The 26,107-nt window shown below is 37.4% G+C and overlaps 1 protein-coding gene across 1 annotated transcript in view; it reads right to left on the reverse strand.

The window, feature by feature from the left end:
- Nucleotides 1-6,299: 6,299 nt before the first annotated feature.
- HS2ST1 (heparan sulfate 2-O-sulfotransferase 1) overlaps nucleotides 6,300-26,107 on the reverse strand; it is a 79,079-nt gene continuing 59,271 nt past the window's right edge. Inside the window, exons 3-7 of the mRNA XM_071436343.1 lie at nucleotides 20,799-20,884; nucleotides 17,136-17,274; nucleotides 13,627-13,724; nucleotides 12,410-12,567; nucleotides 6,300-10,970 (exon numbers count right to left, since the gene is read on the reverse strand). Of these exons, the coding sequence (XP_071292444.1) occupies nucleotides 10,744-10,970; nucleotides 12,410-12,567; nucleotides 13,627-13,724; nucleotides 17,136-17,274; nucleotides 20,799-20,884 (708 nt within the window). The 3' untranslated portion in view covers nucleotides 6,300-10,743. The remainder of the gene's footprint in view (nucleotides 10,971-12,409; nucleotides 12,568-13,626; nucleotides 13,725-17,135; nucleotides 17,275-20,798; nucleotides 20,885-26,107) is intronic.

Here is a 26,107-nt window from a genome sequence, read left to right on the forward strand (position 1 = left end):
TCTTGTTTCCTGATATGGCCAATAACAGCAAGTTTGATTCATAACTCATGAGCAGTGCTGCAAATGCAGCGCTCCCCTGACACCTACACCTGTTTTTTGACCCTTCATGGTGCCTGAAACATGACAGGCAAGTACAAAAATTAAATTCCGTATTAAGACATAAATTATTACTTTATTATATTAAAATGCTAGAGGTTAGCACACATTAATTGGGAACATTAGTCATGCCAAGGTAGAAAGTTCTACAGGAAGAAGATTAACGAAAAGACAGGAGCAGCCTGTGCAGGGCTCAGGAGGTCTGAATTCCTGGCTCCTCCACAATGTTCTTGCCTAGCTGGAGGCAATTCACATATATCAACACCAGTGCTATATTTGCAGATACCACACTCTTGGCTTAGGAGTGCAGTGAAAAACCCAATCTTGCTGTTATCTCAGCACACATCAGTATCAAAACAGCTCAGCAGGCAGACCCACCAGGTCTTCATTCCTCCAAACTGTTCCAGGCTGCTGTACCTGACAGCTGGCAGCAGAGAGGGGAATCCAGGGAGCCATTCCCCCCTCCAGGCACAGGGCAGCCCTGCCCAGGCCCCAGCCCACCATGCTGTAGCTGGGCGAGGCTGCACACAGGCAGCAGCAGCAGCCATCAGAAGATGCAGCTTCTCAGACAAGCAAACCCACCAGAGCTTCAGTGCTTACTTCTGACACAGGACAACAGTACCAGATTTTCTAACCAAAACACTGTAAAGGTGAAGGGGACTTTATTCAATACTACCCAGTAATAAACAGATATTCTGGCAGCCACACAGCAATACCTCTGACCAACACAGGCTTCCTTTGGATCTGCAGCACAACTGCATTGTGTGCCAATAAAAACATTTCTGTGCAGTAATACTAACACAGCTCTTTATCTAATTGATCAACAAAGAACAAGCATCTATACTGCCCCGAAATAGGTAAAGAAAGTGCTTACCTGATGGAGGGACTTCTCTCTGCTGGACAGATGATGATAACAGGTGCCCAGAGATGAGTGGGAAGATGAGATGTGCCAGATGCAGCAATTCACCTCTGGCACCTGTGTTTGTCTACTTGCTTTGCACGTGCAGGGTGAAACATCTGTCTCTGATGAGTAACTGTGGGGAAGTTACTTAAACTTCTCAGTTATGCTCTGTGTCATCTAAAAGACTGGAAAATCATAATTCCTAAAACCTGACACCAATATCCCACAACTAACCTTTCTCCTGCCTTTCAACAGACAAGTCTTCAGCTAGCAGTCAGTTTTTACCATCTCTTGGATATTCTTCACAGGAATTAGAGACACCAACAAATGCTAATAAATCTCATTATTTGACGCATTTATTGAGAGTTGATGCATCAGCGGATGAAGCCTAAAAACCAATCCACAGAACCCTAAGAAACTAAAACTAAAACCCCTCCTCATCTGAAAGGACATTCAGAGAGTGGAATCCTATCAATTTTGAAGTGATGTGGGTAAGGATTTGTACCAGCTTTAGGCAGGGTGAAAATTTGGCTTTGTTTTTAATTTACATTGCTTAAACTTTGTTTCTCAAAAATCCTTTAAGATTCTATTAGTGGCCTGTTTTTTGTGGTAGCAACATCACATGAAAACCAGCTATTTACTCCTTGAGGGTTCCCCCTGCCCCCACATGATTTGGGAAGAACAGCTGTATGGGGTTTTTTGATTTATATGGAAAGAGGAAACCACCCTGGGCAAAAAAGTCTACAGTCAGCAGAAGCAGCACTTTGTCTTCAAAGACTTAGACACAAGGCTCCCAAATGATTAATGTTTCTAACTCACATTTTTCTTGCAGATGTGATTACAGAAGAGAATATGAAGAGGAAATGATTTTTTAAAAAATTGTCAGAAATGTATGTATGTATTTTCACAACAAGGCATGAAACAACAGAAACCAATTTTCTGGCTGGTTTTAGAAGAATAAAGTCAACAATTACAAACTCAGATGCCAGAGTGTTGAAATTTGAATACCTTGTCACAAAACTAGGTATTATGCTTTCCTAGAAAGTTACAATACTTGCTCAACCTGAAAGAAAACAACCCATGAACAATTTATTACTTAACTATATGTTAACATAAATAGCTAAAGTCAGGCTCCACACTTGAAAAATTGACAAATACTGTCAAGTATCACAACATTTAGCTTGCATTGCTTTTAGTTATGGAATATCACAGACGTGAAGAAATTTTAGAACATCCAGTATAGCTGTGGTACCCAGATCCCCATTTCCTATTCTTCTGCAGTACCTTTGGAACTAGACAGGAAGACTTCCAGTCTTCAATCATGATTTGAATTTGGATAAACAAAATGAGATTGGCATGGGAGAGAGTCTATTTTGGATTTTAAACCCATCTTTTTCATGCCTATGATAAGGGACAAGAGAGTTTAAATTACCACACACAAATCAGACATGAAATGATGCAATTAATTTGAACAATCATCTGTGAACATATAGGATAAACCATGATGACATCAGGGTTTCTCCCTCCTCTTTCAGTCACAAGGTACACAATTGCCTTGGAAAACACTGTTGTCAAAGGAGCAACAAGCTTTAACATTAGGATCTTTAATTGCAGAAAGCTCTTTTAAACTTGTTTCCTAGGTACCTGAACTGAGTACAGCCCCAGCTGTACTCAGATGCTGAGAGACACAAAGAAGCTGGGTTTTGAAAGCACATTCATGCATCTGCCTGTGCCTCTGACTACTTACAAGGTTTTCAACCTTGTCTTCAAAAGCTGCCTTTGGCCTTGTAATTCACTCTTCATTTTTCTTGAGCTTTCTTGGATGGGTGAGTTGGGGAAGACGCAGTATAGAACCAAAGATAGACATAAGCTTATTGCAAAGCTTTGCTCAATAAAACCTGTTGATTGCAGCCTAATTCTCATCTTGTCAGGCACTTTTCCTGCACAAAGTTTAAAAAAAGAAAAAACATCCCCCCCGGGTTAAGTATCCTTGCCAGATACATGGAGTAGATGCATGCAAACTGTCCTAGGTGCTGTCAGCAGCACAAACGAGCTAATGCAGCACAACACACCAGTGCTGCCCCCACACACAGGACAGGCACCTCCACTGCCACCAGGCTCTCAAAGGTGACCCTGAGTAAACACCGAGTTTGATAAACTCCATACTGGGGTGTGATCTCATGTCCCACAACAATACCTGCAAGATAAGACTTGTCCTTTGGAAGACTTGTGGAGGAACAAAAACTAGCACACTATCTCATAGAGCCAGCTGAGAAAAGGGACAGACTGAACACAGATGTCATGCACTCATACATATTTTTCCACACACTAGGGGGTAAAAAAATAAAAGGACACTGACAGAGAATGTTTGCTAGTGTGGGGAGGGCACTGACACATTCCTGTTTTGCTCTGTTTTAAGGGGAAAACTCCCTGTTTGCGTTACAAAAAAACCCTTTAAAAACCTTGTTGAAAAGTTTTGTGGAAAACATTTACAGCCATTTTTGCTGACAGTAAAACTCATGTTTCTAACCATCTCTCTGAAGTAGCCTTTAGTATTAACAGATGTCTTGTTGGAATCTGCCTGAGCCAGTGAACTCATTCTGAATGGACACCAAAAAAAAAGTGCAGCATTTTTGCTCCACATAATCTGAACATTAAGTTGCTTTCTCCCAGATTTTACGGATTTGACTTCTATCATGCAATTATTATTTTATCTTCAAGAAGCAAAGACCTCAGATGCAGAGCACATGAGCCTACCAGTCAATGTAATTTACTTTTCCAGATCCATAGCTTAGCTGTCAGTAGTATTGGAGCACTGTGGGAAGTAGGTATATGGTCTGGGCTATAAATAGGAGACATTTCATTTGGTGGTGTACAGGCCTTGCTTATAATAGCAGCAGCCTCGATGGCTGCAGCTTTAAGTTTATTAATTCAGTCAGGAGAAGGCACTGAAGATCCAAAGCAGAAAATTAGGCCAGAGACAGCCATCATAGCTGTTAATTTAAGCAATTACTGCATTATATAGTGGTTTATATATATTGTACTTTCCTCTGTTCTTTACAGACTGTCTTTGCAGATGTAAATACACCCCTCCTTCCACATCAACTGCTTTGCATGATGTTTGTCCATATTTACACCCATTGTTACACACTGCTGTGAGGCAGGCTTCACAAAGCCAGCCTGTAACTGCACAAGTCTCTAGCATTCCTTCTCCTCTTGCCAATTCTCCAAGTCATACAACATTTTTAAAGTTATTAAATTCTAAATAAAGGAGATTAAGGATTCCAAATTCTATTCTGTGCTAAAAACAGCAATCAATAATTGTCAAGACTGTAATAGTGCCTTTAGGCCCTCTAGGCCATTATTCTCTACACTAGCTTTTCTCTTTTTTTGGTAAAGAGACAGCTTATAATATTTTCCAGTAACTGCTGCATCAAACTCAGAGTTCTGGTAGAGTTAGAGCATTCAAATTATCATACCAAATTAGGTATGTTTCTCTTTCAAAACAGAACAAGGTTTTTCATTATTGGTAAATAATGAAACTGTGTTTGAAATAACACATACATGTATACAGCATAGAAGTGAATTATTTCTTAAAACATCAGAGGAATGCAATACCTATATACTTGAACTATAACCACAATTCCCATGAATCACCATTTTAACCTATTTTGTTCCCAATTTTAACTTTTTTTTTCAATAGGAAGATTATTCTCTGTGCAATTATTTTGACAGTCATATTTATTACAAAAGGTTAATGTCTGTGTGTAGCAAATGTGAGAACGGATTCAGGATCAGCCTTGTAAGTGTGCAGGAAAGGGGCAGAGAATGTTTATCACGGTATTTTCCATTTTTATGAGGATGCAGTTGGTTATTATAACAAGGTTAAAGGTCTCAAAGCCTTCATTTTTAGGCCACAGGTGTTCTTTGTAGAGGTTTTTTTTTAACAAAGAAAATTATTAGTCCTTTAAATTAGCTCTTATTGAAAGTTACCACATCTGTGTTATGTGGTAATGAAGCTGGGGGAGGAGGTCATAGCAGGGGACATGTGCTTGAAGAAAACATCTGGGTAGTGCTTTGACATTCACTAGCAACTTTTTTTATTTTATTAAAAAGTAAGGAAATTATACTGAAATCAATTGCAAGATGCAAACAATAAATAAAATGAAAATACAGGATCTGAAAAAAAAAAAATGGTTAGAACAAAAACCACCTTTCCCTTCTATTGCTCCCCTCCCATGAATTCCAACTGCTGAGATTAATTACATGGGCAAATGGCAGCATCAGTTAAAAATGGTCCAACCAGTACCTACCACATACACTAGTAATTCTGTCTTTCAGAGGAGGAGCTACTGTCATTTTAAATAAAGCTTTTTGTTGTATTGCAACTTATTTTGGCTGTCATTCTATTTTACTACATCATTTCAGAAACAGGTACAGTGACCTTAGGAAGTCCTCTAAATAGGCATTTTTTTCCTCCACTTCCCCCAGCTGATAAAAGCAGAGACTTTGTTTCCTGTGCACAATTACACCTATCACTTCCATTCACAGGAGCAAGGAAAAATCTATTTTAAACAAAAGGGGGATTTAAAAGCCATCAAAATCCTCGAGTGGAAGTTGCGGAATAGTTCCATGATGGTTTTTAATCGTCAAGGCTGATAACTACATACTGAGGAACTCCTGCATTAACTCCTGACCCCTTGGCAGGGTCAGATGATGTTCAGCTCCTTAGCACACACAGCCAGGGATGTTTATAGGGCAGTGGTTACAGTATGCCTCAGAAATCATAAACAGCAGCATACCCATGCTCACTGTATTTTCTTGTTCTAAGTCCTTGCTTACAAATGCAAATGACATTTCTAGTCTACTCAAGTTCTTACACCACTCTCAGCACTGCAGTAACTGAGGCTGTTCCCATACCACAGCAATTGGTTGGTCATTAGTTTCCTCAGGCAGGGAAGCACAAAGGTATAAATCCTCTGTTTTAATGCCAGTTTTCTGTTCTTACAAATCTTGGCTTTAATATCAAGAACTTTTCATTGACACTTTCAAGCACAGTGTATAACCCCTACAAACTTAAAACCTATCTGGTCACAAAGCCCAGGCAAGTTCTGAGGGCCTCTAAATATATTTGGTTATAGCTGTATGAAATTATTACAGAAGAGCTACACTCCAGCTTTTCTCTCCCCTCCAAAATCACAATAGCTGCTAACGAAGTTCACAATACTGTATAACAACATGCTCCAGAAAAAAAGCATTCCATGTGAATGTGACATGCAAATATTAAGACAGGACACCAGACTTCTTTTCTTTCCCCTTCCCAATGGGTATTTTATTTTATAGCATTTGCATTAGGTAATCAACTGAAACACTTAAACAACAGAAAGCTGGCAGCACAGTGAGGGAAAATGGAGATTATTTCTTAAACAAATAGCTGTGACAAAATTGTTTCAAGTTGGAATAGTATTGCACAAATGAATCAATTTACGGAGGGTGAGTGGGAGCAAGCATCTTCAACATGGATTGTGAGGAAAAAAGGCACTATTTAGCTGTGTGTGTGTTTAAAAATAAAAAGGTCATGAAGCACAATCCATGTTTTTCAAAATTACATTCAGTACTGCTTTAGAAATGCTCACAAACCTGTCTCTTTTGCAGAAGCTATGGAAAGCTGCTGATGTAAGTATCAGACAGTACAAGTGTACGAACATTTATAATTATGCTCCAGATAAGTCTCAAGAAGAGAGGCTCTTTCTATAAATACTGCTGCAAAGGTTACACAGTTGCATAGGCTTACAGTAAAGGAAGCATCCATCCAACTAAGCAGCCTTAAACTTTCTTTAAGTTCAATCTCTAGTAGTCATAAAATATGCTCTAACTTTGAAGAGCTAGATTGGCAGTGCACTTGAATCAGGCTTTTCCACTGACTGCTTAAGCAGCACAGCTCAGACAGTATCATCCACACACCTTTTTGTCACATACACCTTTAAGTATACATATACACATTAAGCCAGGTAAGCTTAATGGAAAATTTTAACAGAAGTGTAAAAAAAAAAACTGAATTTTTCCCAGTATAAGATAGAATTACTCTGAGATCATCAATAAGCAAAAGTTTATTCCGGTAATGTAAAAATAGCTAGGTATCTTCAGAAAACCTAAATACCCAGAAAAGGCATTTCAAATGATCAGGGTGGGCTGGTTCTCCACATCCTACATTGTATAGCTATACATTTTAATGTGTGTTTGAAAATGAAGCCATAATCAGCATACCAATAAAAGGCAGATTGCTAGAAAAATCCACCCAGAACAAGCAGGAATGTGCACAGAGGACATTCTGCATCCTAGCCTTGGGTCTGCTTATAGATGCACTAACAAAATAAAAGTGAAATTCTTGTTGTGTGGCTGCAGAATTATTAAGGGAAGGAGCTAAAAGCACTGCTGCTCTCCTGCCAGCACTGCCCAGAGTATCACAAGTGCCCCAAGCATGCTGTGGGCAGGGCTGTGTAGTCACCTGCACAGCAGGACCTTATGCCTCAGGCTGACATCAGGAGTTTCAACAGGGCTAGAGTTGTGCACAAAATCTGGGTGGCACTTTTGTACAGAAAGTACACAACAGTGTCACAAAATCTACTCTCAACTATATGTAGCTATATGAGCATTTCAGCACCTTTCAAATGAACTCAGCCCTGCAAAAAGCCAATCTCACTCCTCTACAGAGAGTACAGTGACTCCACTATAAAGATCTGTGTTCAGGAGGCTGCATAATAGTTTACTGACCATACAACCTGCAAAAACAAAACTTCACATATTGCTGCTTTCCTCTATGAGTCATTAAGGGAAAATACATGAAATAAATAATATTTATATACCATCAAATATTTTTAATGGCAACAACTTGGATTGTTCCTGTTTCTAAACAGAAAACAAATAGAACAGATTATTAAAAAATCTGTAAAGCTCCTTTTCCTAAACTGTCTTTTAGGAAATCCAATTTGATAGTTGTAAATTCAAATTATTCTAAGTTCACAGTTGTCCTTAATGGTTGCACTAGATATAAAAGCAGATAGTCTTGTCTGCAGTCCTTGTGTGTTCTACAGATGATCACATTTTCTGAGTATACCTGAAATCAGTACCGCTCCAACTGTTGTTAGCATTTCTAAAAACGTTCCTAAAATTCTTGTTTGTCTCAACCATCACAGTTCACAGCAAAGAACAGGAAATTATAGCTGCTTAAATAAAATGTGTTATCTTACATGAACTATGAAAAATATATTGCTCTTTTAAAAGTAAAAAAAATTGCATTGTTCTATTGGTTTTGTTATTGGAGACTCGTAATTAAGAAATTCTAAATCCTGGAAGGAAAAAAAAGAAACATAACTTTCAAAACTGTTTACAGAATAGAAGTTGTTTCTGTAGACCCTACTGAAATCAGTAGAAGTTTTGTCTATTGTTTTCTTGTCAATAGAGAAGCAATTGTACATACCTACTTAGATGAATATTTTGCATTTTCTCTTAGCAAGCTCTTGAGCTCTCTTAGAGGTGCTCTGCTGAAAATTCTGAAGGAGATTCAAGAAGATAAACTAATCTGAATTAGAACAACATAGTAAAAAATCTAACATAAAACTATCACTGAGTGGAAATCTTTCCTGGGACTATAGATATTTATTTTACTTTTAAAAAAGGTGTCTGCTTTTCAATTAAAACTTTTAGATCTCCATTAACTACTTTTTGTGTATGACTCCTCAGTTCCTTTCATTAGCTAGGAAACATGTCTTCATGTGTGACCTAACACATCCTATATCCAAAGATGTTGGCATTATTATTATGTCAACAGACAAGAACAAGAACAGGAAGTCTTATGCATGGTTCATGCTATATAAATGGTAACTTACGAGAAGGAACTTCCCTGATTATTTGGGAAGAACAAAGAGAGATCTATTTTTAAAATCAGAAGGGAAAAATCTAAGAAAACAAAGAAACTGCAAGATGTACTTGATAGTCTCTCGTTATCCTCTCTGTAATTGGGCTGTTGCTTTTGGCTGCAGACATCCAGTTCACAGACCATTTTCCATTTCCTTTGTTTTCATTACAAGAACAAGCTGGTTAAAGAAACTCCACTTGGTAATTTTAAACTAAACCTTCAGCATCATACCTTAAGAATTTAAACCTTTCCCACCATTCCTTTCTTTGTCTCCTCAGTGCCTTCCCGATCAAATCTTGTGAAAAGCACTTTTAAGAAAAGGCAGGTGGAAGCTGTGTAAATAGTCATATCTTTAAGAAAATTCAATAGGAAAAATTCTTGCAGTGCTCCATGGCCATTTGCTATAATGCAGTGGCCCCAAACATCTGTTCTCAAATTTCAATTTACTTCATTTGCCAGGTGTTTCACATTCTTAATAATTGCAACTCACAAATTCACAACAGTCACGTAAGGCAGTTACATAAATACAATTATGTCAATCGAGTTCACTGCACCTTTCCCAACCAGACTGCATATGACAATTTTCTTCTTGTTCTCTTACCCTAATAAAAGGATGAAGACTACTTTTCTGAAAAGAAAATCCCTGGAAAACATTCTGGTATTGAAGTCAGAGAGGTCACTGAAGTGCATTTCAGCAATGTCCAACAGTTAACTCAACGAGGAAGTAGATGTGATGTTTTTCACTTCACACATAACAGAACCAGTGCAAAAAACCCCACTTTAAACTAATTACTTTAAACCTTTTGGTCCAAATACATAAAATAAGCAGTATTTACAGCATTTTACTCCTTTTGTAAATGCAATGCTTTAAAACACATTATAAAGCACCTCAGTAAAAATATTCTACAGATAAAAGTATTGAAGTAGTAGGAAAACCCTAGCCATACCACAGCTCACTAGTAGAGTCATAATATGGATTCACCAATACCTCAGTTTACAATTATTACAAAGAATCCATGGAGAAACTTACTGAATTTACAATTTTTATACCACTGTGTAAGGATCAACTAGAACTGCAGACAATACCAAATTTCTTTGTAGTTTTCCCAACCTCAGCCAGTGGTGGTGGTGATCAAAAAAAAAAAAAAACAAAAAAAAAAAACCCAAAAAAAACCCAACAAAATCCCCACTGCTGATTCTTTAACTTTTTACAATATTAATGTGAAAATGACATTTTTAACACCAATGAGTAGTTGTAATTTTTTAATAAAACCACATATATAAATATGGGCAATTCCAGCAGCAGCATTTCTCAGCAGAACATGATTAACCATCCCAATTAATATCATGTGACATGATTCACTAAAACAAAGCACAGATGTCAACCAGTTATTAGGACTACTCATACTGTATACAACCAAAATTTCCATGTTGAAAGCTGGGGAAAAATGATTTCCTCTTCACAGAAGTATAAATGAAAATAAATTGCTCTGAAAATTAAAAAGAGCATCAATAGAAGTGGTTTTTTGATTGTTTACATTTTCAAATAGGACTGCCGTGTTTTAATTGCTCCAAATTACATTGTAGATTTCTTCAGGTTAAGGATATTGACTCCCACTGAAAATATTAGTTAGATAAAAGAAATGAAGCCTTTGCTTCTGGATTACCAACACAGCTATATCCAAAGCCCTGCAGGTGATCCACAACCCACTTTTCCTGTATAAAGAAATGTCTTGGAGGTCTACAAGCAATCTAGTTTCCATGGTTGAGGACTAAGATGATGATGTGGCCAAAGATTTAGGTCCATAAATCTAATAGTATAGCATTCTTAGTTTGATTTAGGGTAAATCTTTTCATAGAAAAAGTTTTGAGCCAGAATATACAATTCTCCATCTTTTTCCCGAACTGCATGTGCTCTGACAAACTGAAATTGCTCCAGTGCAAATTCATAGAACTCATTCTCCATTTTCCAGATTTCAGACTGCTGTAGCTTGGCAATAGTTTCTTTTGTGGGAAGTTTTTTCTCAGTTGTTTTCCTAAGATGCGACTTCTTTCCTAAATGCAAAATGAAAGCAATAACTTCACTTTCAAGTTCACGTGCTCAAAAAATGTTTACAGTCCTTTGTTATTTACAGAGGTTTTATATTCTCAGTGTGTTGATAAACTGCATTAGAAGAAGCAGGCTTTAATCCAAAATTTATTAACACAACATGAAGAGTTGGAAACCTGCAGTCTCTCTCACTCAATGTTTATGAATTTTGCATCCATTCTTTCAATTCTTCCTGTTTGCTCTAATAAACCCAGGGAAGGAACATTCATTTAAGGAGTAAGATTACTCCATATAATGGACCTGGAGCAAAACTGGTCTTTCAAAATTAATTATTTATATGCTAATCTGGTATCAAATGTTAAGAATTTTAGAAACTGCAGAGACTTCTTTCATAGAATCATAGAAACATTTATGTTGGAAAAGACATTTAAGGTCATCGAGTCCAACCACAAACCTAACATTGCCAAGTCCCAGTCAGCCATGTCCCCCAGTGCCACATCTACACATCTTTTAAATACCTCCAGGGAAGGTTATATTCAACTCAGACTACCAAAAACCTTCCTGTTCTGGTGTAGCTCTCTGTAGCTCTCCATAAAAGAGAAAAAAATCTTGTTTTCGCATGATTTCAATTGTCTATTTCTAATCAAAATATAATCTCTACTAATAGCATTTAAACCATTATTCTCCCATCTAAATAGGATACTATAGTCTTATCATAAATTATACATAAGCCATATCCCTGTTGCAGAGTTTCTGAGACAAAGATGACCAAAATGATGACCAGATTTTCCCCAAGGAGTGCTGCTGCTTTCTAATTAACTTGTTAATACTACATATCCAGGCTCTGTACATCAGATCCTTTTCTCCCTCTATTTGCAGCAAGGAGCCCTGCTAAGATAGATCTTCTCTTCATCATAAATTGCATGGCCAGCTCCTAGAAACTGAGCTACTTCTTGTAGCTAGGAGTGCAGGAAGATAAACATCTACTTCAGTCTCTGCATCCCTCAGGCTTTATTGCTCAGCCAACCAGGCTGCATTGAGCACAGGGCTTCTGAGGAAATGGAAATCTGCCACATCAGCTACTTTAAAAAGCTGAAGCCACTGTAAAACTTAAAAAAAAATATTCTGTTACAAACATATCACAATGCTACATGCAGTATACCTACACATCTACCTTTACCCCAGCCTTAAATATTTATAATTTGTGTGAGGCAGAAAGATACTTAGACTAGCATCACCCCTGACAGAAAGAGAAAGAGAGAGAGAGAGAGAGAGAAAGAAAGAACTGAGAATCTTTGAAAAGGAGTTTGTTTCTTATATAGGAGCATCATCCAGCTGAGAGGCAAACCTGGCAGAGACTCAAACTATTCACCTAGATCTAAACAATTTACAGTAAAAAAGGCAGAAAGTGGTTGAAAACTCCATGAATCAACTGTTTTAATACCTGTCCGGTACAGTTCTGTGGCACCCCTGAAGAACCGGGGCAGAGCTGCCTCCAATAACATGATAAAGTCTTCAAGCTCTTCAGTAACTCCCACTAGGAAGTATTCATTAATCAGATTGTATTTGGCTTGCTCCAAAGCCCATCTGCTTCCCACATTCCTAAAATGACAGAGAACAATTATATCAAGTTCTGATGTCAGCCAACAATCCTTAGTCCCTAGATGGAGATTACTTCACAACAGGACATTTGTATAGGAAAGGCAAGACTCATTCCAAGTTATAACCATTGCTAACTTCATTTCCCTTTGCAGTTCCTCTCATTTGTGTTCTCACCTAAAAATGTGACTCCTCTACTTATAAAATAGTCTAAACAAAAATATCCAGTGTGTGTGTGTGTATATGATTAATGCCTCTATTCAAGCAATTTTTTGGGGATTTACACTGTCTCAATATTAATACTCTGTCTCTACTTTCACATTAGATACCAGAAATCTGGCAAGAGCATACCTTCCCTTTTGCATCTTCTTTCTTTCCCTGCTTCTCCACATGGCCAGAGAGGAGACAGGTATGAACAACAGGCACTGAAAGAGGAGCTCCCAAGTGGCCATTTACTTTGCTTATGTTTGAAAGAACAAAACCTTTGACAAATAATTGCCCTTGCTATCACTCAATCTTTCAAAAACTCTATGGGGTTTTTTTGCTTAAGAGTTTTTTAAAGTCTTTGCCATTATTATAAAATATTTTGCATTGACAGATGGACACAATTTGCTTTTGTTTCAGTTTCTGCTAAGTAGCATTGACTACTGGATATCTGGTAAACGTTTAAAAAGACGATAAATTTATCCTGATCTCAATTATTGTGTAATTCCCAGGAACTTTGGGAGCTTGAACTAAAATATATCCATTCCAAAAGAAGGATTCTGTAGTCTGACATAAGAGAAAAATGTCAAGACTTTAAATCTGCAAAAATGATTTTTAAAATTGAAAACATGTTTTCCCTCATAGCACTGCTGATACAGTATTGTAACATACTGCTAGTTTAAAGAAGTGCAAAACTGTTTCAGTAAATCCATCTTTAACAGAAAACACTCAAGTATCCACTGCTTCACTCTGTTCAGTCCCTCACACTTTTATCAACTGGACTACATACTGAAATTTGTTAAAGTTTAGATTTCAGCACTGATGTACTTGATGAACAAGCTACATTCAGCTCCCTACCAGCATTCTGAGCTGTGGCCACAGAAGAATGGAATTTGAAGCCAAAGTTTCTCTGGAGCACAGTCGGAACCTCCAGCTGCCACACATTCATCAAAGGTCTGGAACAAAGACAAAATTGAGCTGAGCTTTAAAATCTCATCTATGTATCTAACATCTCAAACAGAAAAACACATATATGATGTTTTAGAAAAAAATGTCAAGCCTTGCTTTCACAGTGTTATCAGGATGATCTACTATCTCAGCTAAACAGTACTTGGACAGTCCTTTATGGTTACAAGTAATGAACAATTGATCTTACCTGATACATTGATATACCTTTGATATAACTTTAGCAAAGGCTATTTGTCAAAACTAGCAAAAATAGTCAATAACTGTTGGTATAATTATTTTCCCCTATAAAAGAAGTCACTAAAGATACAGCATCAAATGCCATGAGGAATTGTGTGATCCTGCAACAGCTAGGTCTTTTTTAACACAGAACATTGTGCATTTTGTCTTTTAGATTAAACAAGCTTCTATTACATTTGAATAATGAGAAATAATTGCCATTTCAAAGGCTAATTTTGTTTTGGCAATCAGAAGAACTGAAAAGAAGTTGTTCAGAGCGTAACAGAATATTCCATACAATATTGCTCTTGATGTGGATACACTGCTGTAGTAACAGAGTTTCAACTGCAATAACACAGTTACAATAGGAACTCCATTAGCACGGCAGGGAATTTGTAAATGCTTTACTGTGTCACAATAAAGGAAGCACTTGTGACACTTCTAATCAAGATATAAGGCCTGTACCTAGGCTATATTAAAAAATAATAGATCCCATGGACAACTTTTTAGCTTGCTTCTTCAGTATAATTACAAGTTTCTGTTCAAAGCAACTATGTAAAAACACATTTGTGTAATTATTTGGGGTTAAGAAAAAGGACAACATGATTTACTTTTATTTTGAGGTGAAGTTTATGTGATAATCTGAAAAAATTATTGATGCTATGCCAAAGCAGGGAGTAAACTATGGTGCCTTGGTTCACATTGAACTCTGAGTTTAGAATAGCTTGTACATGTCACACATCATAGATAAAAATGCAGCTTAAGTGGGAAAACAAGACATTGGTATGCTTTTCCTAGCATAGTTCTCTAGGGAAAGTCTGCACTGATCTATTGTTAAGTGCACCTCCTAAATTATGAATGTTTATACTAAAAATGAACTGGCATCTATGCAAAGAAAGATTTCTTTGCTTATACCTGCAGGTTATTTTACAGTTAATAAGCAAGAGGAAGCAAGCCATTTTCTAAGTAAGCTGAAATAGGACAGACTTCCTTCCACACTTCCTCTTATGCACCTACCTTGGCTGCTCCATCCAGAGATTTATTATAAGAAACACTTGCCTCTACAGACTCTGCATTTGGAGCCAAGCTAACTATGACTGGAAGCACAGGGTACAGAAAACAACCAAGTTGAGAATTCTTCTATATAGATGCCATGGTATGGACTAGGAGGGGCCAGAGTATAAAATACATTGAGATTCCTTCCCACTAATAAAGGAACAATTGAGTTTCACTAGAAGTAATTCCTGATCTTCCCTACTTTTCAACTCTAGAGCTTTTCATTAATCTACTGTAACACATACTAGAATAAAGACACTGCAGTTGGCTCAATCCATTTTTGAGCTTAATTTTAAGCTGAATTTTATAACTAAGGTATGCAAAATTTACATCATCTATATATGGACAGTTCTCCAGAGACACTTTGGAAAAATAGTACTACCTGATTTACATGAAAGAAGCCAGAAGCTTGATACAGTAAATCAATTTCACTTCAAATGAACTTGAAATGCTTACAGAACATTTTAAGTCTTTACAACAACTAAGTCTCTCAAACCAAAAGAAAGTGGTATCGTAGTGATAAAATGTAAAAAGTCCCTTCAATAGAAAAACATCAAATTAATAATGCAATGCATTGCAAGCATTATAAACAGAAATGCCTATGACCTTTTTCCCAGCAAATCAAATCCCAGCTTACAGTGCAGTCTACCAAGCAGCAACACTAAGGATTTTTGGCATGTTTCTCAGTGACTACCTAACCACGTTGTTTGGATTATAATTCAAAATTAAAAGAAACACTTAAATTTTACTCTTTTTAGTAAGTTTTATGTCCTAGAAACAGCTCAGACTTAGCAGCATGCTCAGCTTTCCAAGTGACTGATCTCAAGCAGGAAAGACGAAGACAGGCTACAAAAGATGAGATCCTATCTCTCTTTTTTTAAAATGCCTTTATGATATATATCACATCACCTGTTCATCTGTTTAGCCAGTTCTATAATGACAATTTTTAATCTTAATTTCAGTTTATTCTTGAAGCTTTTCTCTTCCTATGCTGCTGTGCTTCAGGATACCTGGACAAACTGAAATGCAGTAACTGAAGATGGCGCTAAAGCCTAAATAACAGAGGAACATTTAGTTCCCAACTGGAAAAAAAAAGAGGAATGGTTTGCTCCAAATATTTAAAAAGCACTATTTGGATGGGGACAGCACACAAGATGATTATTCACAATCATTAGTTGTTATGGTGTTTATAGACTAAGCTGTATATTTTGTGTGACTTTTGCTTGTTTTTTCAATGTCTCTTGGTACTCACACAGCACTACACTAAATTGTCAACAGTACAGAAAAACAGCATCAGCTTAAGAAAATATAATCACTGAAAATGTATAAAGTCTTTGGCTCTGTAAAGTACAAAAATTCATTACATTTTATAGGATTCCACACTATTCAAGCTACAATTTTGTAAACCATACTCATGTATTTTATACCCTGCTTTTCTTCCCAATATAAGAAAAATCGAAACCAACATGCCCAGAAAGGTCATACTGCAAACCATGACAGTGGATGTAGAGATTCTTTCTGGAGCAAATCCATTATGGAGCCTAAATGACGTTGCCATCCTGAAACTGTATCAGTAGTCAATGTTTGAATGTGTTAACCTGAACTTGTCTACAGCCACTAAGACGCGAGGAGGAAGTACAGAAATTTATGTGTCAGACTCCACAGTTTCCAAAAAGATATTGCAGTGTTTACATTTTTAAAAAATAGAATAAATTGGGTTGCTAATTATATGAAAATAATCAACAAAGCCAAAGCATCAGCAGTTCTACAGCTTTTGCTGAAAAAATGTCTCAACATATTTTCAACAAGAAAAGATGTAGCCTTCTTACACAGGAGGATAAACCTAATCTGGTAATTATAATTCTGGATACCTAATAACAATCTAAAAACCTATTTTATTTAATTTTTTAACAAATTGCAACATACAGTGAATGTATAAGGGTACAGAGAACCTACTAATGTCATGCTCTGCTCCAGTATGGACAGGAAATGGAGAATTTAGCTTACAAAGCCATCACTATCACCAAGGCTGATAAAATAACAATTTGGCTTTGATCAGGGTATTTTTAAAATTGTCTTCACATTGATTTTAGTAAGTTCAGCATATATTATTAGGTGTACTTTACCTTTTTATCCCCCTGCTTTCGCCTCCGTAGCCCTGGTCTGTAATCATCTCCAAAGCGCAGAAAGTAATAGTAAGAAACTAGGCGTTCTATAGGGTCTCTTATGACATTTATGTAAATTGGTTTCTTTTTAACACCAAATCTAAAGTAAAAGAGGAAAAAACATCTTTCAAAGGACAAGTCAAAGCTTCTCATCTAATACTAAAAGCCTGTCTTTATTGCTACAACTGAAATCCATACACAGAACACATGACACTGAGAGGAAGCTTAATGATCACTTCTTTTCATCTCATACCCAGTGCACTACATGGATGGGAAAGTAAGTTCAATTTCAGTCTGCCTAAGATGATGATTTTAAGGGTTTATTATTAAAGAAACAAACAAAACAGATATATTGTCACATAAATAGATACTAAAAATGTTTACACAACCATCTTGACTCTAGTAATGCCTTAACTAGTTTAGCAGCCACATTCATGTTTATAACAAGTACAAGGAAGTTTGATATGGAGTTCTGGTCCTTGTGAACTGGGCTTTGCAATGCTGTGAGTGGTTTTCCTGGCAGGTCCTCAGCTGTCAGAGACATTAACTCTAATAGCAGGAAGACAGAGCTCAGAGCCCATCCATAGCCTGGGTTGAATGCATACAGCTATGCTTATTAAATATAAGTCTAAGATAGTATCTGTAACCATATTAACTTTTCTATCTAAAGATATTAAATTTTTCCATAGACATTTACCCTAAGCAAATTTTGATGCCCTCCACTACAAACAGAAACCTGATGAAATGAGGTGGTAAGCTCATACGACACAGGAGAAAAATTTAAACCACCAAACTGTTTTGTGCAAATGCTACCTTTCAATGATCTATGCTCAAGTCAGCTTTTACAATACATTTCTCAGTTTTCTTTTCCATTCGAGATATTCTGTGGCAAATTATTATGGTATCCAAATATTAAAGAGTTTATATCACAGTGGGAATTGCAAGTGTGTCAAGTGCCCTGAAGTAAAGCTAGAAGCTTGAAAAAAAGTTCTCTTCTGTTCCTATGCAAACTGGGAAAGTGCTCTCCATCAAAAGAGGGCCATTCATGCCTAGCTTGGCTAAAACAGAGAACTCACAGTTTTAAGATGCAGTACCATGATTTTTAAAGGGGCAAATTTTACTACCAGATACTGTGCATATGAGGAATGTTAAGTTGAAAAGCTGAAGAACAGAAGTGTAGCAAAAGTAGCAGAAAGGAGGAAGTTAGAAAAAAAACAATTAACAGGCATTGCTTTTGCCAAAAACAAGCACTACAGACAGAGAAATTGTTAAAGGCTACAGAAAGAGCACTTGATTCTCCAGTGCTGCCAGTAGAGTACCAATGATTCAGGCTGGAGCACTCTAAGGCAGAACTGCTGACATCTCTCTGCATGCCAGCTGTGACTTCCCACAGTCTGCAGAGGAGAGAGGGGTGAATATTTCAACTATTCTGATGCAAAGTCCAGGCTTTGAACTTCACCCTCTTTAAACTCCACTGAAGTGCATGAGACATGCAGGTGGTGTCCCCTTCCACAGACTGCTGCAAATGCTGGGGGAGCTGTAACAAACCATTTCCATAGAGAGCAGACTCAGCCAATGAACAGCACATATCTGTGGGTTAATTGCAGATATCCAAGCCCTTAGAAATGCTTGTGCTGCATTGTACAGTCACCTGCATTTGCACACGAGCTTGAAGAACTAGTTTCAGTTACAAGTAACATAAACTTACCAGTAACATAACTTATTACTGTAACCTTATTAATAATGATAATGAATTGGCAATTGCATTGTCAAAGAACATTTTTTCCCAACTATTTACCAGAGAAAATAGAGAATAAATGGATAAGAAATTTTAAAGACAAAAAGAAAAGGGAAAAAACTTAAACTTTTATTAGCATAATTTCTACGTGGATGGATTACAATAACTTGTCCTCAATACTGTGAGTTATTGATGGAATCCAGTACTTTAATTTTCAGCATATTTTAAGAGGTACTTCTGATATTTGACAGTGGACCTAAGTCTGATGTCCATGGATAAGGAAGCACTGACTCTTCTGAAATATTTTACACTTCTTAACTACAAGAATGTTCATTACAAGAACATACCTCACAGCCTTAAAGGTGTGGGCCTTGCCAAGCACAACCAGCGTATTCAAGATATTATTTTAATAATGAAAACCCAAAGTATGAGAAAGCAAGCTGTTGTGGGGAAAAAAAAATCACTCAGGTGAAAGGGCAACAAACAACAAAGACAAGGATAACACAGTCCTGGAGGGAAGATGCAGATGAAAGAAATCTGTGAAATTGCTTAGATGCTTTCTAGATGTAAAATATTTTAGTTTTAGGAGTTCCAGTATCTGAAAATGTTTTCAGCTTTATGAACTAATGCATAAAATAACATTCAGCTTTGCTGCATCAGAAAGCAGTTACTCAGTTCAAGTGTTTATTAATGTTGAAGCATTTTAATTTTAAAAAGTCAGAAAGGAAACTAATGAATTTTGATGTATTTTATTTGATTGACTGATTTGTCAGTAACTTTTTGCCTGTTACTTCTTGTAAACTTGGTGCTACTGGTTATTTTCAGCTACTACTGTAGCTTTTAGCATTTGCTGATAATGTACAGTATTGGGAATCCACACAGGTCTCACTTCCCCATCTCATTCTTTGTAATAAAAAGTCCAAATTAAAAATCAGAGTACATGACAGAATGAGTAATTAAAAGGAATGACTAAACAAAAGGAATTATTACATACAAAAAAGAATCTAAATAAATACTTTAATGCACAGAAACATAGAAACACTGAGTGACCATCAGCAAGAGGTAAAAGTAGCAGTTACTATCATTTGTGCAGTCAAATGTAATGAGATCTGAAAATGCCACTTTCAATTTTAAATAATTTTCCACATGCTCCAAGTGCAAGATAAAGCACTGCCTAGTAAGCATCTTAAGCAAAACTGACTTGTCAGTTCAAGGGGAGGTTTCATAAGACTGAGGTATTGAGGATCACAGCTTTAGATCCAGAAGCAAAAATAAGACAAGAAAAGAAACACATGAAAGTGGAAATAAAGATATGATCCTGAACCTTTGAAGTCAGTGGGACAATTTTTAAGATATTTTATTTAATTTAATTTTAGAAGTAGCAGCATTTAACTCCACAAGAATTATTTCAATGCTTTTTCTAGCAAATCAAACTATTATAGACCAGAAAACTACTTAAAAAGACAACTTTTCATATTTTGATAAAGTGTAAAAGGATACTAAGGTAGAGAAGAATTACATAACTTAAGAAGCAGGTGGTGTTACTCTTTATATGAAGCATTTTTGAGAATAGGTATGTTAAACCTCCCCAAAATGGGAAGCCAATCCTAAAACCAAACTGCCAGTGCTTCAGAGAAAAGCCATGATTTTCAGCAAAACAAGCTTGGAATTTAGACAAGGAACACTAATCCCAGTATATAAACGTTTTCTTTTTTAAATGAGACTCGGCTATAGTTTATCATGCAAGAAAAGAAGAGCAATGGGTGAAGATCACCCCCAAACTCCGGCACTCCGCGAGGGCCGGGGCGCGGCTCCTGCCCACGCTGCAGTTCCCAGCTGGAGCGCTGGAGGGCGCGGCTGCCCGGCCGGAGCCCATGGGAACGTACTTGGCGAAGTCCAGGTACGAGACGTGGCCGTGGTAAAATCCCGGCTTCATCTCCTTCCACGAGGTCACGTTCTTCACAAAGCGCACCTGCGAAAGCGGGCAACAAAACGTGTTTCTGTGTGCCTCATTACATTTACCCATACACGCTCTTTCCTGGCTTTTGATCTTATAATGCATTCGATTAAAAACTCTATTTTGAGTATTATAAAAAAAAATTGTGCCCCCTAAAGTAGACTTTCCTGCAGCATACAGATGACTGATTTTAGGTCATCAGGATTTAATGATCAGAAACTAACAAAAGCAGAATACAGCAATCAGAAGGACAGGCCAAGGAAACCTATCACAAAAATATCAGCAAAACAAACATTTATTTTTTTGTCAGTGCATTTTATTTGTAATTGGAAAGAAAGGCAGAATTCTTTCAGTAGAAATGCAAGTACATATTTTATGGAATTGTCAGATCTGATATTCAGTCCCTCAAATAAAAGTGTACCAGATTTACAGCATGTTCTTAAACCTATTTTATTGGGATATAAGAAACAAATCTGATGGGTTCATTTGCTCCTCCATCCCAAAATGCAATGCACAAATAATCCAGAAATGTTATAAATGCATGCAATGTAAATCAGATCTACAGTTTGCTATTTTGAATAGTCATCTTAAGCCTAACATTTCAGTGAAATTTTCATGCTAAAGCATGAAGTAGCCTTTAAATGAGGGCTGATAGAACACTTATTGGCAAACTTCACAAAAATAGGAATAGCTTTACATTTCAAAGAACAAAATAAGACACATGCCCCAAACCAGAGAGTGTGATCAAATTAAGTGGGACATGCAAATCCTGATAGAGCTTGGCTTTACTAGATGAACAGAATATTTTAACATCAAAGCAAGTAACTGAAAGTTATTCCAAAACTAGTGAATTGGATAATAAAGAGAGGATGATAAATTTGTACTGCCTGAGCTGTTTGACAAAGATATGCCATTTCTGAAGCTGTGAATTAAAAGATAATGTTCTCTGCACATCTGCAATATCTTTTCTGTTATACAGAGAAACAGATAACCACAAAGATTCTAAGGTGAGACAAGAGACACAAAAAAGCAAAGTTTGAGAACTCAAGACAACACACTAACTACCATTCTGTAAGGTCAAATGTATTGAAAGTGTCCTGAAGCTTAATATTTACTACTTACTATAACCTCCCAGTTGAACATTTTAAGAGGTGAGACTGGCCTGCTGCTGTTTCTTCAATTGTGCAAAACTCATGGTCTATGATTTAAGAGGTTGGTAACCTTATTTCTTTAAACACTGGCTCTTGGACTCTTAGATAACAGAAATTTATTCCAATTTTTAATAACAGGTAACATTAATTTTTTTAGTATACAAGTTTCACAGTTTGCGGTATTACAAAATTTAAAGCATATATTGCACATTAAAATGGTGGCAAATCTAGCTGAAAAGCACTGCACAATGTTACACAATGGTGTTTTATAAACTGCATTGGCTTTCTGTCTGATTTTTTCCATAGCACAAACTGTTAATATGGGACTTTGAATCCAGTTGAACTACCTTTACCTTTACTGGTAAATAAACTGAAATAAACCACAATTCCATTCACTGTATCTTTCCAAAATAATGACAAAATATTTTCAGTGGAGAGCCTCAGCTACAAATACTTCTTTACCTGGCAAAGATATTTCCTAAATACAAAATATCAATCACCTTTCCTTCCCTCACCTATAAACCCCAAAATGTCATGGCTGGTTGATACAATTCTCCAAGTAGACCAGTTATGCTATTTAGGCTGTGCAGTGCAGCTCACATATTAAAGTGTTCATTTACATTTCCATGAATGAGCTTTTTAAAATCTTGTATCATCTAACATGATTTCTAATTCATTTCAGTTTTTAATAGACTTGGACTAGACATAAGGTAATGTTAAGTACAAAATCCTAAGTTTTTTTGTTTTAGATCCCCATGCCAGCCATCTGGCATCAAAATGTAGATGTTTCAGGCCTCTACCACCAGCCAAGCTAAGAGAAGGCTAGGAAGGTTTTATAACACACCTGTGACATTTACATCTCTCTTAGGACAGACCTGCAACATGCTGAGCCCTGAGAACTATAGTTTTTAACACCTATAACTAGCCTGCAGGCAAGAGATTTTTTTTTCTCTCATAATTTGCAGCATTCCAAAAGCCAGAATTGTTCCAGGTCACGGACAGCCTAATGAGTCTGGATTCACACATTTTAGGTCAGAGATTAATATTGCTCACTGCTTCATACTGTTAAATATGATCAATTTTACTTTTCTTTTCAGGGCTTAGCAGATACTGTAGCTTTCAAGAGACAGAGCAAGCTTCTCCATCAGAGCCCAATTGAATAAAATTTGAGGTGACTTTAAAAGTTCACATAGATGTGAATGGAATTCCTGTGAAGCTGTTTCAGGGTGCTTTTATATAATCAGTTACAAAGTTGCTTCACAGCCTTCAGTAAGTGGGAAATCAGCTGAGGTTCACTGAATTAAAAAGCCTGATCAAAGGTACTCCAGGGGCTTAAGATGTCCTGACAGGTAAGTTAAACACATTCAGTTTCTAGGACAGTAGGAATTTAAAACAAGTCCCAGTGAGCCAAAAGAAGGAAAAACCCAACCAGCATACCAGGTCTGAGAAAAAGCCATGTGTGCAAACAAAAGTGATGCTGTAAGTTCTGATCTCTGTCCAGTAACTGCAGCCATCAGTGCCTCTTCTCTAGAGTCTGACTGCACACTCTCACGTGAACTCATGCACACCCAGACACACTCACAGTCACACACACTCACACATGCACACACAGATGCACGTGTGCACACGTCTGCAAGCGTGCGTGTGTGATTGTGAGTGTGTCTGAGTGTATCTGATGTGTGTGCATGTGACTGTGCTTGTGTCTCAGCGTGAGAGTGCCTGAGTGTGCAAGAGTGTGTGTGCTAGTGTGCGAGAGTGTGTGTGTGTGTGCTAGTGTGCAAGAGAGTGTGTGCTAGTGTGCAAGAGAGTGTTTGTGTGTGTTAGTGTGCAAGAGAGTGTGTGTGTGTTAGTGTGCAAGAGTGTGTGTGTGCTAGTGTGCAAGAGAGTGTGTGTGTGCTAGTGTGCAAGAGAGTGTGTGCGCTAGTGTGCAAGAGAGTGTGTGTGCGCTAGTGTGCAAGAGAGAGAGTGTGTGTGCGCTAGTGTGCAAGAGAGTGTGTGTTAGTGTGCAAGAGAGTGTGTGTGTGCGCTAGTGTGCAAGAGAGAGTGTGTGTTAGTGTGCAAGAGAGAATGTGTGTGTGTATGTGTGTGTGTGCTAGTGTGCAAGAGAGAGTGTGTGTGTGCGTGTTAGTGTGCAAGAGAGAGTGTGTGTGTGTGCGTTAGTGTGCAAGAGAGAGTGTGTGTGTGTGTGCGTATGTGTGTGTGTGTTAGTGTGCAAGAGAGAGAGAGAGAGAGTGTGTGTGTGTGTGTGTGCGTGCGCTAGTGTGCAAGTGTGTGTGTGTGTGCGTGTGTGTGTGTGTCTGAGCTGGCTCTGACCCACAGGTCTGGAATGCTGGAACAGGCAAGCAGCACACCTTTGGCTGCATGCCATGAACAGCCACAAGCAAGCTCAAGGCAAGGACAGCTGAGAATCAATTCTGTGAGATGGTGAAAAGATTGAGTTCACCAGTTCAGCCACAGTACAGCCAGGATACCTGTCCTGCAGTAGAAGTTCTTTCTCAGAAGGAAAAGTACAATTGGCACATTCAGCACTTGTACTCAGTAGATCATCTAACTCCAAAAGAAAAATTCTTAAATGTCCACAAACACATGACAGTACTTTCATTTCTTGCAGAGTTGCTGCAGGCTTTTCACTTGTTCCACTTCTGACAGCCACTGAAACCTCCACTAGCAGAGGAAATAAGTACCACTAAAGCCACTATGACTGTGCTGTCCTCTGAGAGACCAACTGTTTTAGAATGCACTTGGAAGCAAGATAATATATTTTCATGGTGCTCTTTAGAGAAAAATTGAGAGAGAAATTGAAGGAGAAAAAAACCCAAGAAACAGAAACCAGCAAGCTGAGGGACTGAAACACTGGATAATTGTAGCATTAATAACAGTACAGAGAATGTTCTCACACCCACTTTTTAAATAATATATCAAGAATACATGCTGTAATGCAGAACAGTAATTTAATTTTAAGTGCTTTCAATGACAACTTCACCATGTAACAAAAGCAATAAAGTTTGTGTGACTGGTATGCCATCCTGAGAGCTGTAACACAGGCATTCTTGTATGGACAAAGTGTCACTGCTGAAACGTGCAAGCAGCAAGTAAAACTCAACCAAACAACTACTCTGACTTAATTAAGAAAAGCACACAGGTCAGAAATGCAACATGAGCAACACAGCATTCAGCTTGCTGCAAAGAAAAGGCCCAGACTGGGGAAAGAGGGGCAGCTCCCAGGATCCTGCTGCCACAGATGCTGCAAAAGAAAGGAGGATTGCTGGGACAAGTTACACCTGAAACTAAAATGGTGTTAGCAACTCTTATCAGATTATCTCAAATCAGATACATACTATTTTGGAGTGGATTTTAAATATCATTTGTTTCATACTGCATTCAAGAAGTATAGGTTTCACATATGGGCAGAGAACTTAGAATCTGTTAGAGAATTACAGTAGTTTGGAAAAAGTACAGCAGAAAAACTGCACAAAAGAACACTCTCTAACTTACAAATTTCTGTCAGGCCCAAAGCAATCTTCACCTTACCCAGGGAGATTTGCTTTAACACACAATATCACTAACAGAACAATTTTGTCTCTATGATATGTTTATATATTTTACTACTGGCACATAAACACCTAATGCACCCAAGTGAGCTATACTGCTGGAGGTGGCATATGAATATGCTGTGCTAGTCCAAGCCCACACAGAGTAAACATCATCAGCTACCACTCAGCACCCCTGCCATCTCTTGAATTATGCACTATGACTTGCAATGGCAAGGTGTTCTCTCCATGTATTGAAGGTGAATAATTATTTCTGCATCTTTGAACAACTATGCAATATATGAAGTTCTTCATTGTCAGCATCTCCTAGTTAATGGCCACCAAAAAAACAGTATCAAGTGTCTAATTAAACTACATAATTTACCACCTTGGACAAGAGCATAGTATCAAATGAAGGTAGGACTGACAGTATTGTGGACATGCTCAGCACAGACAGATTTCCATTTTTCAATAGATTATTATTAGAGGGAAGATGAAGAGTTTCTATTTTATAAAACTAAGCCAGCAAAGAACAAATTTTATTTGAATTAAGTTCA

Source organism: Agelaius tricolor, unplaced genomic scaffold (genome assembly GCF_023055355.1).
Source record: "Agelaius tricolor isolate 1412-34295 unplaced genomic scaffold, bAgeTri1.0.p SCAF_11, whole genome shotgun sequence".
In the NCBI taxonomy this organism is placed as follows: Eukaryota; Metazoa; Chordata; class Aves; order Passeriformes; family Icteridae; genus Agelaius; species Agelaius tricolor.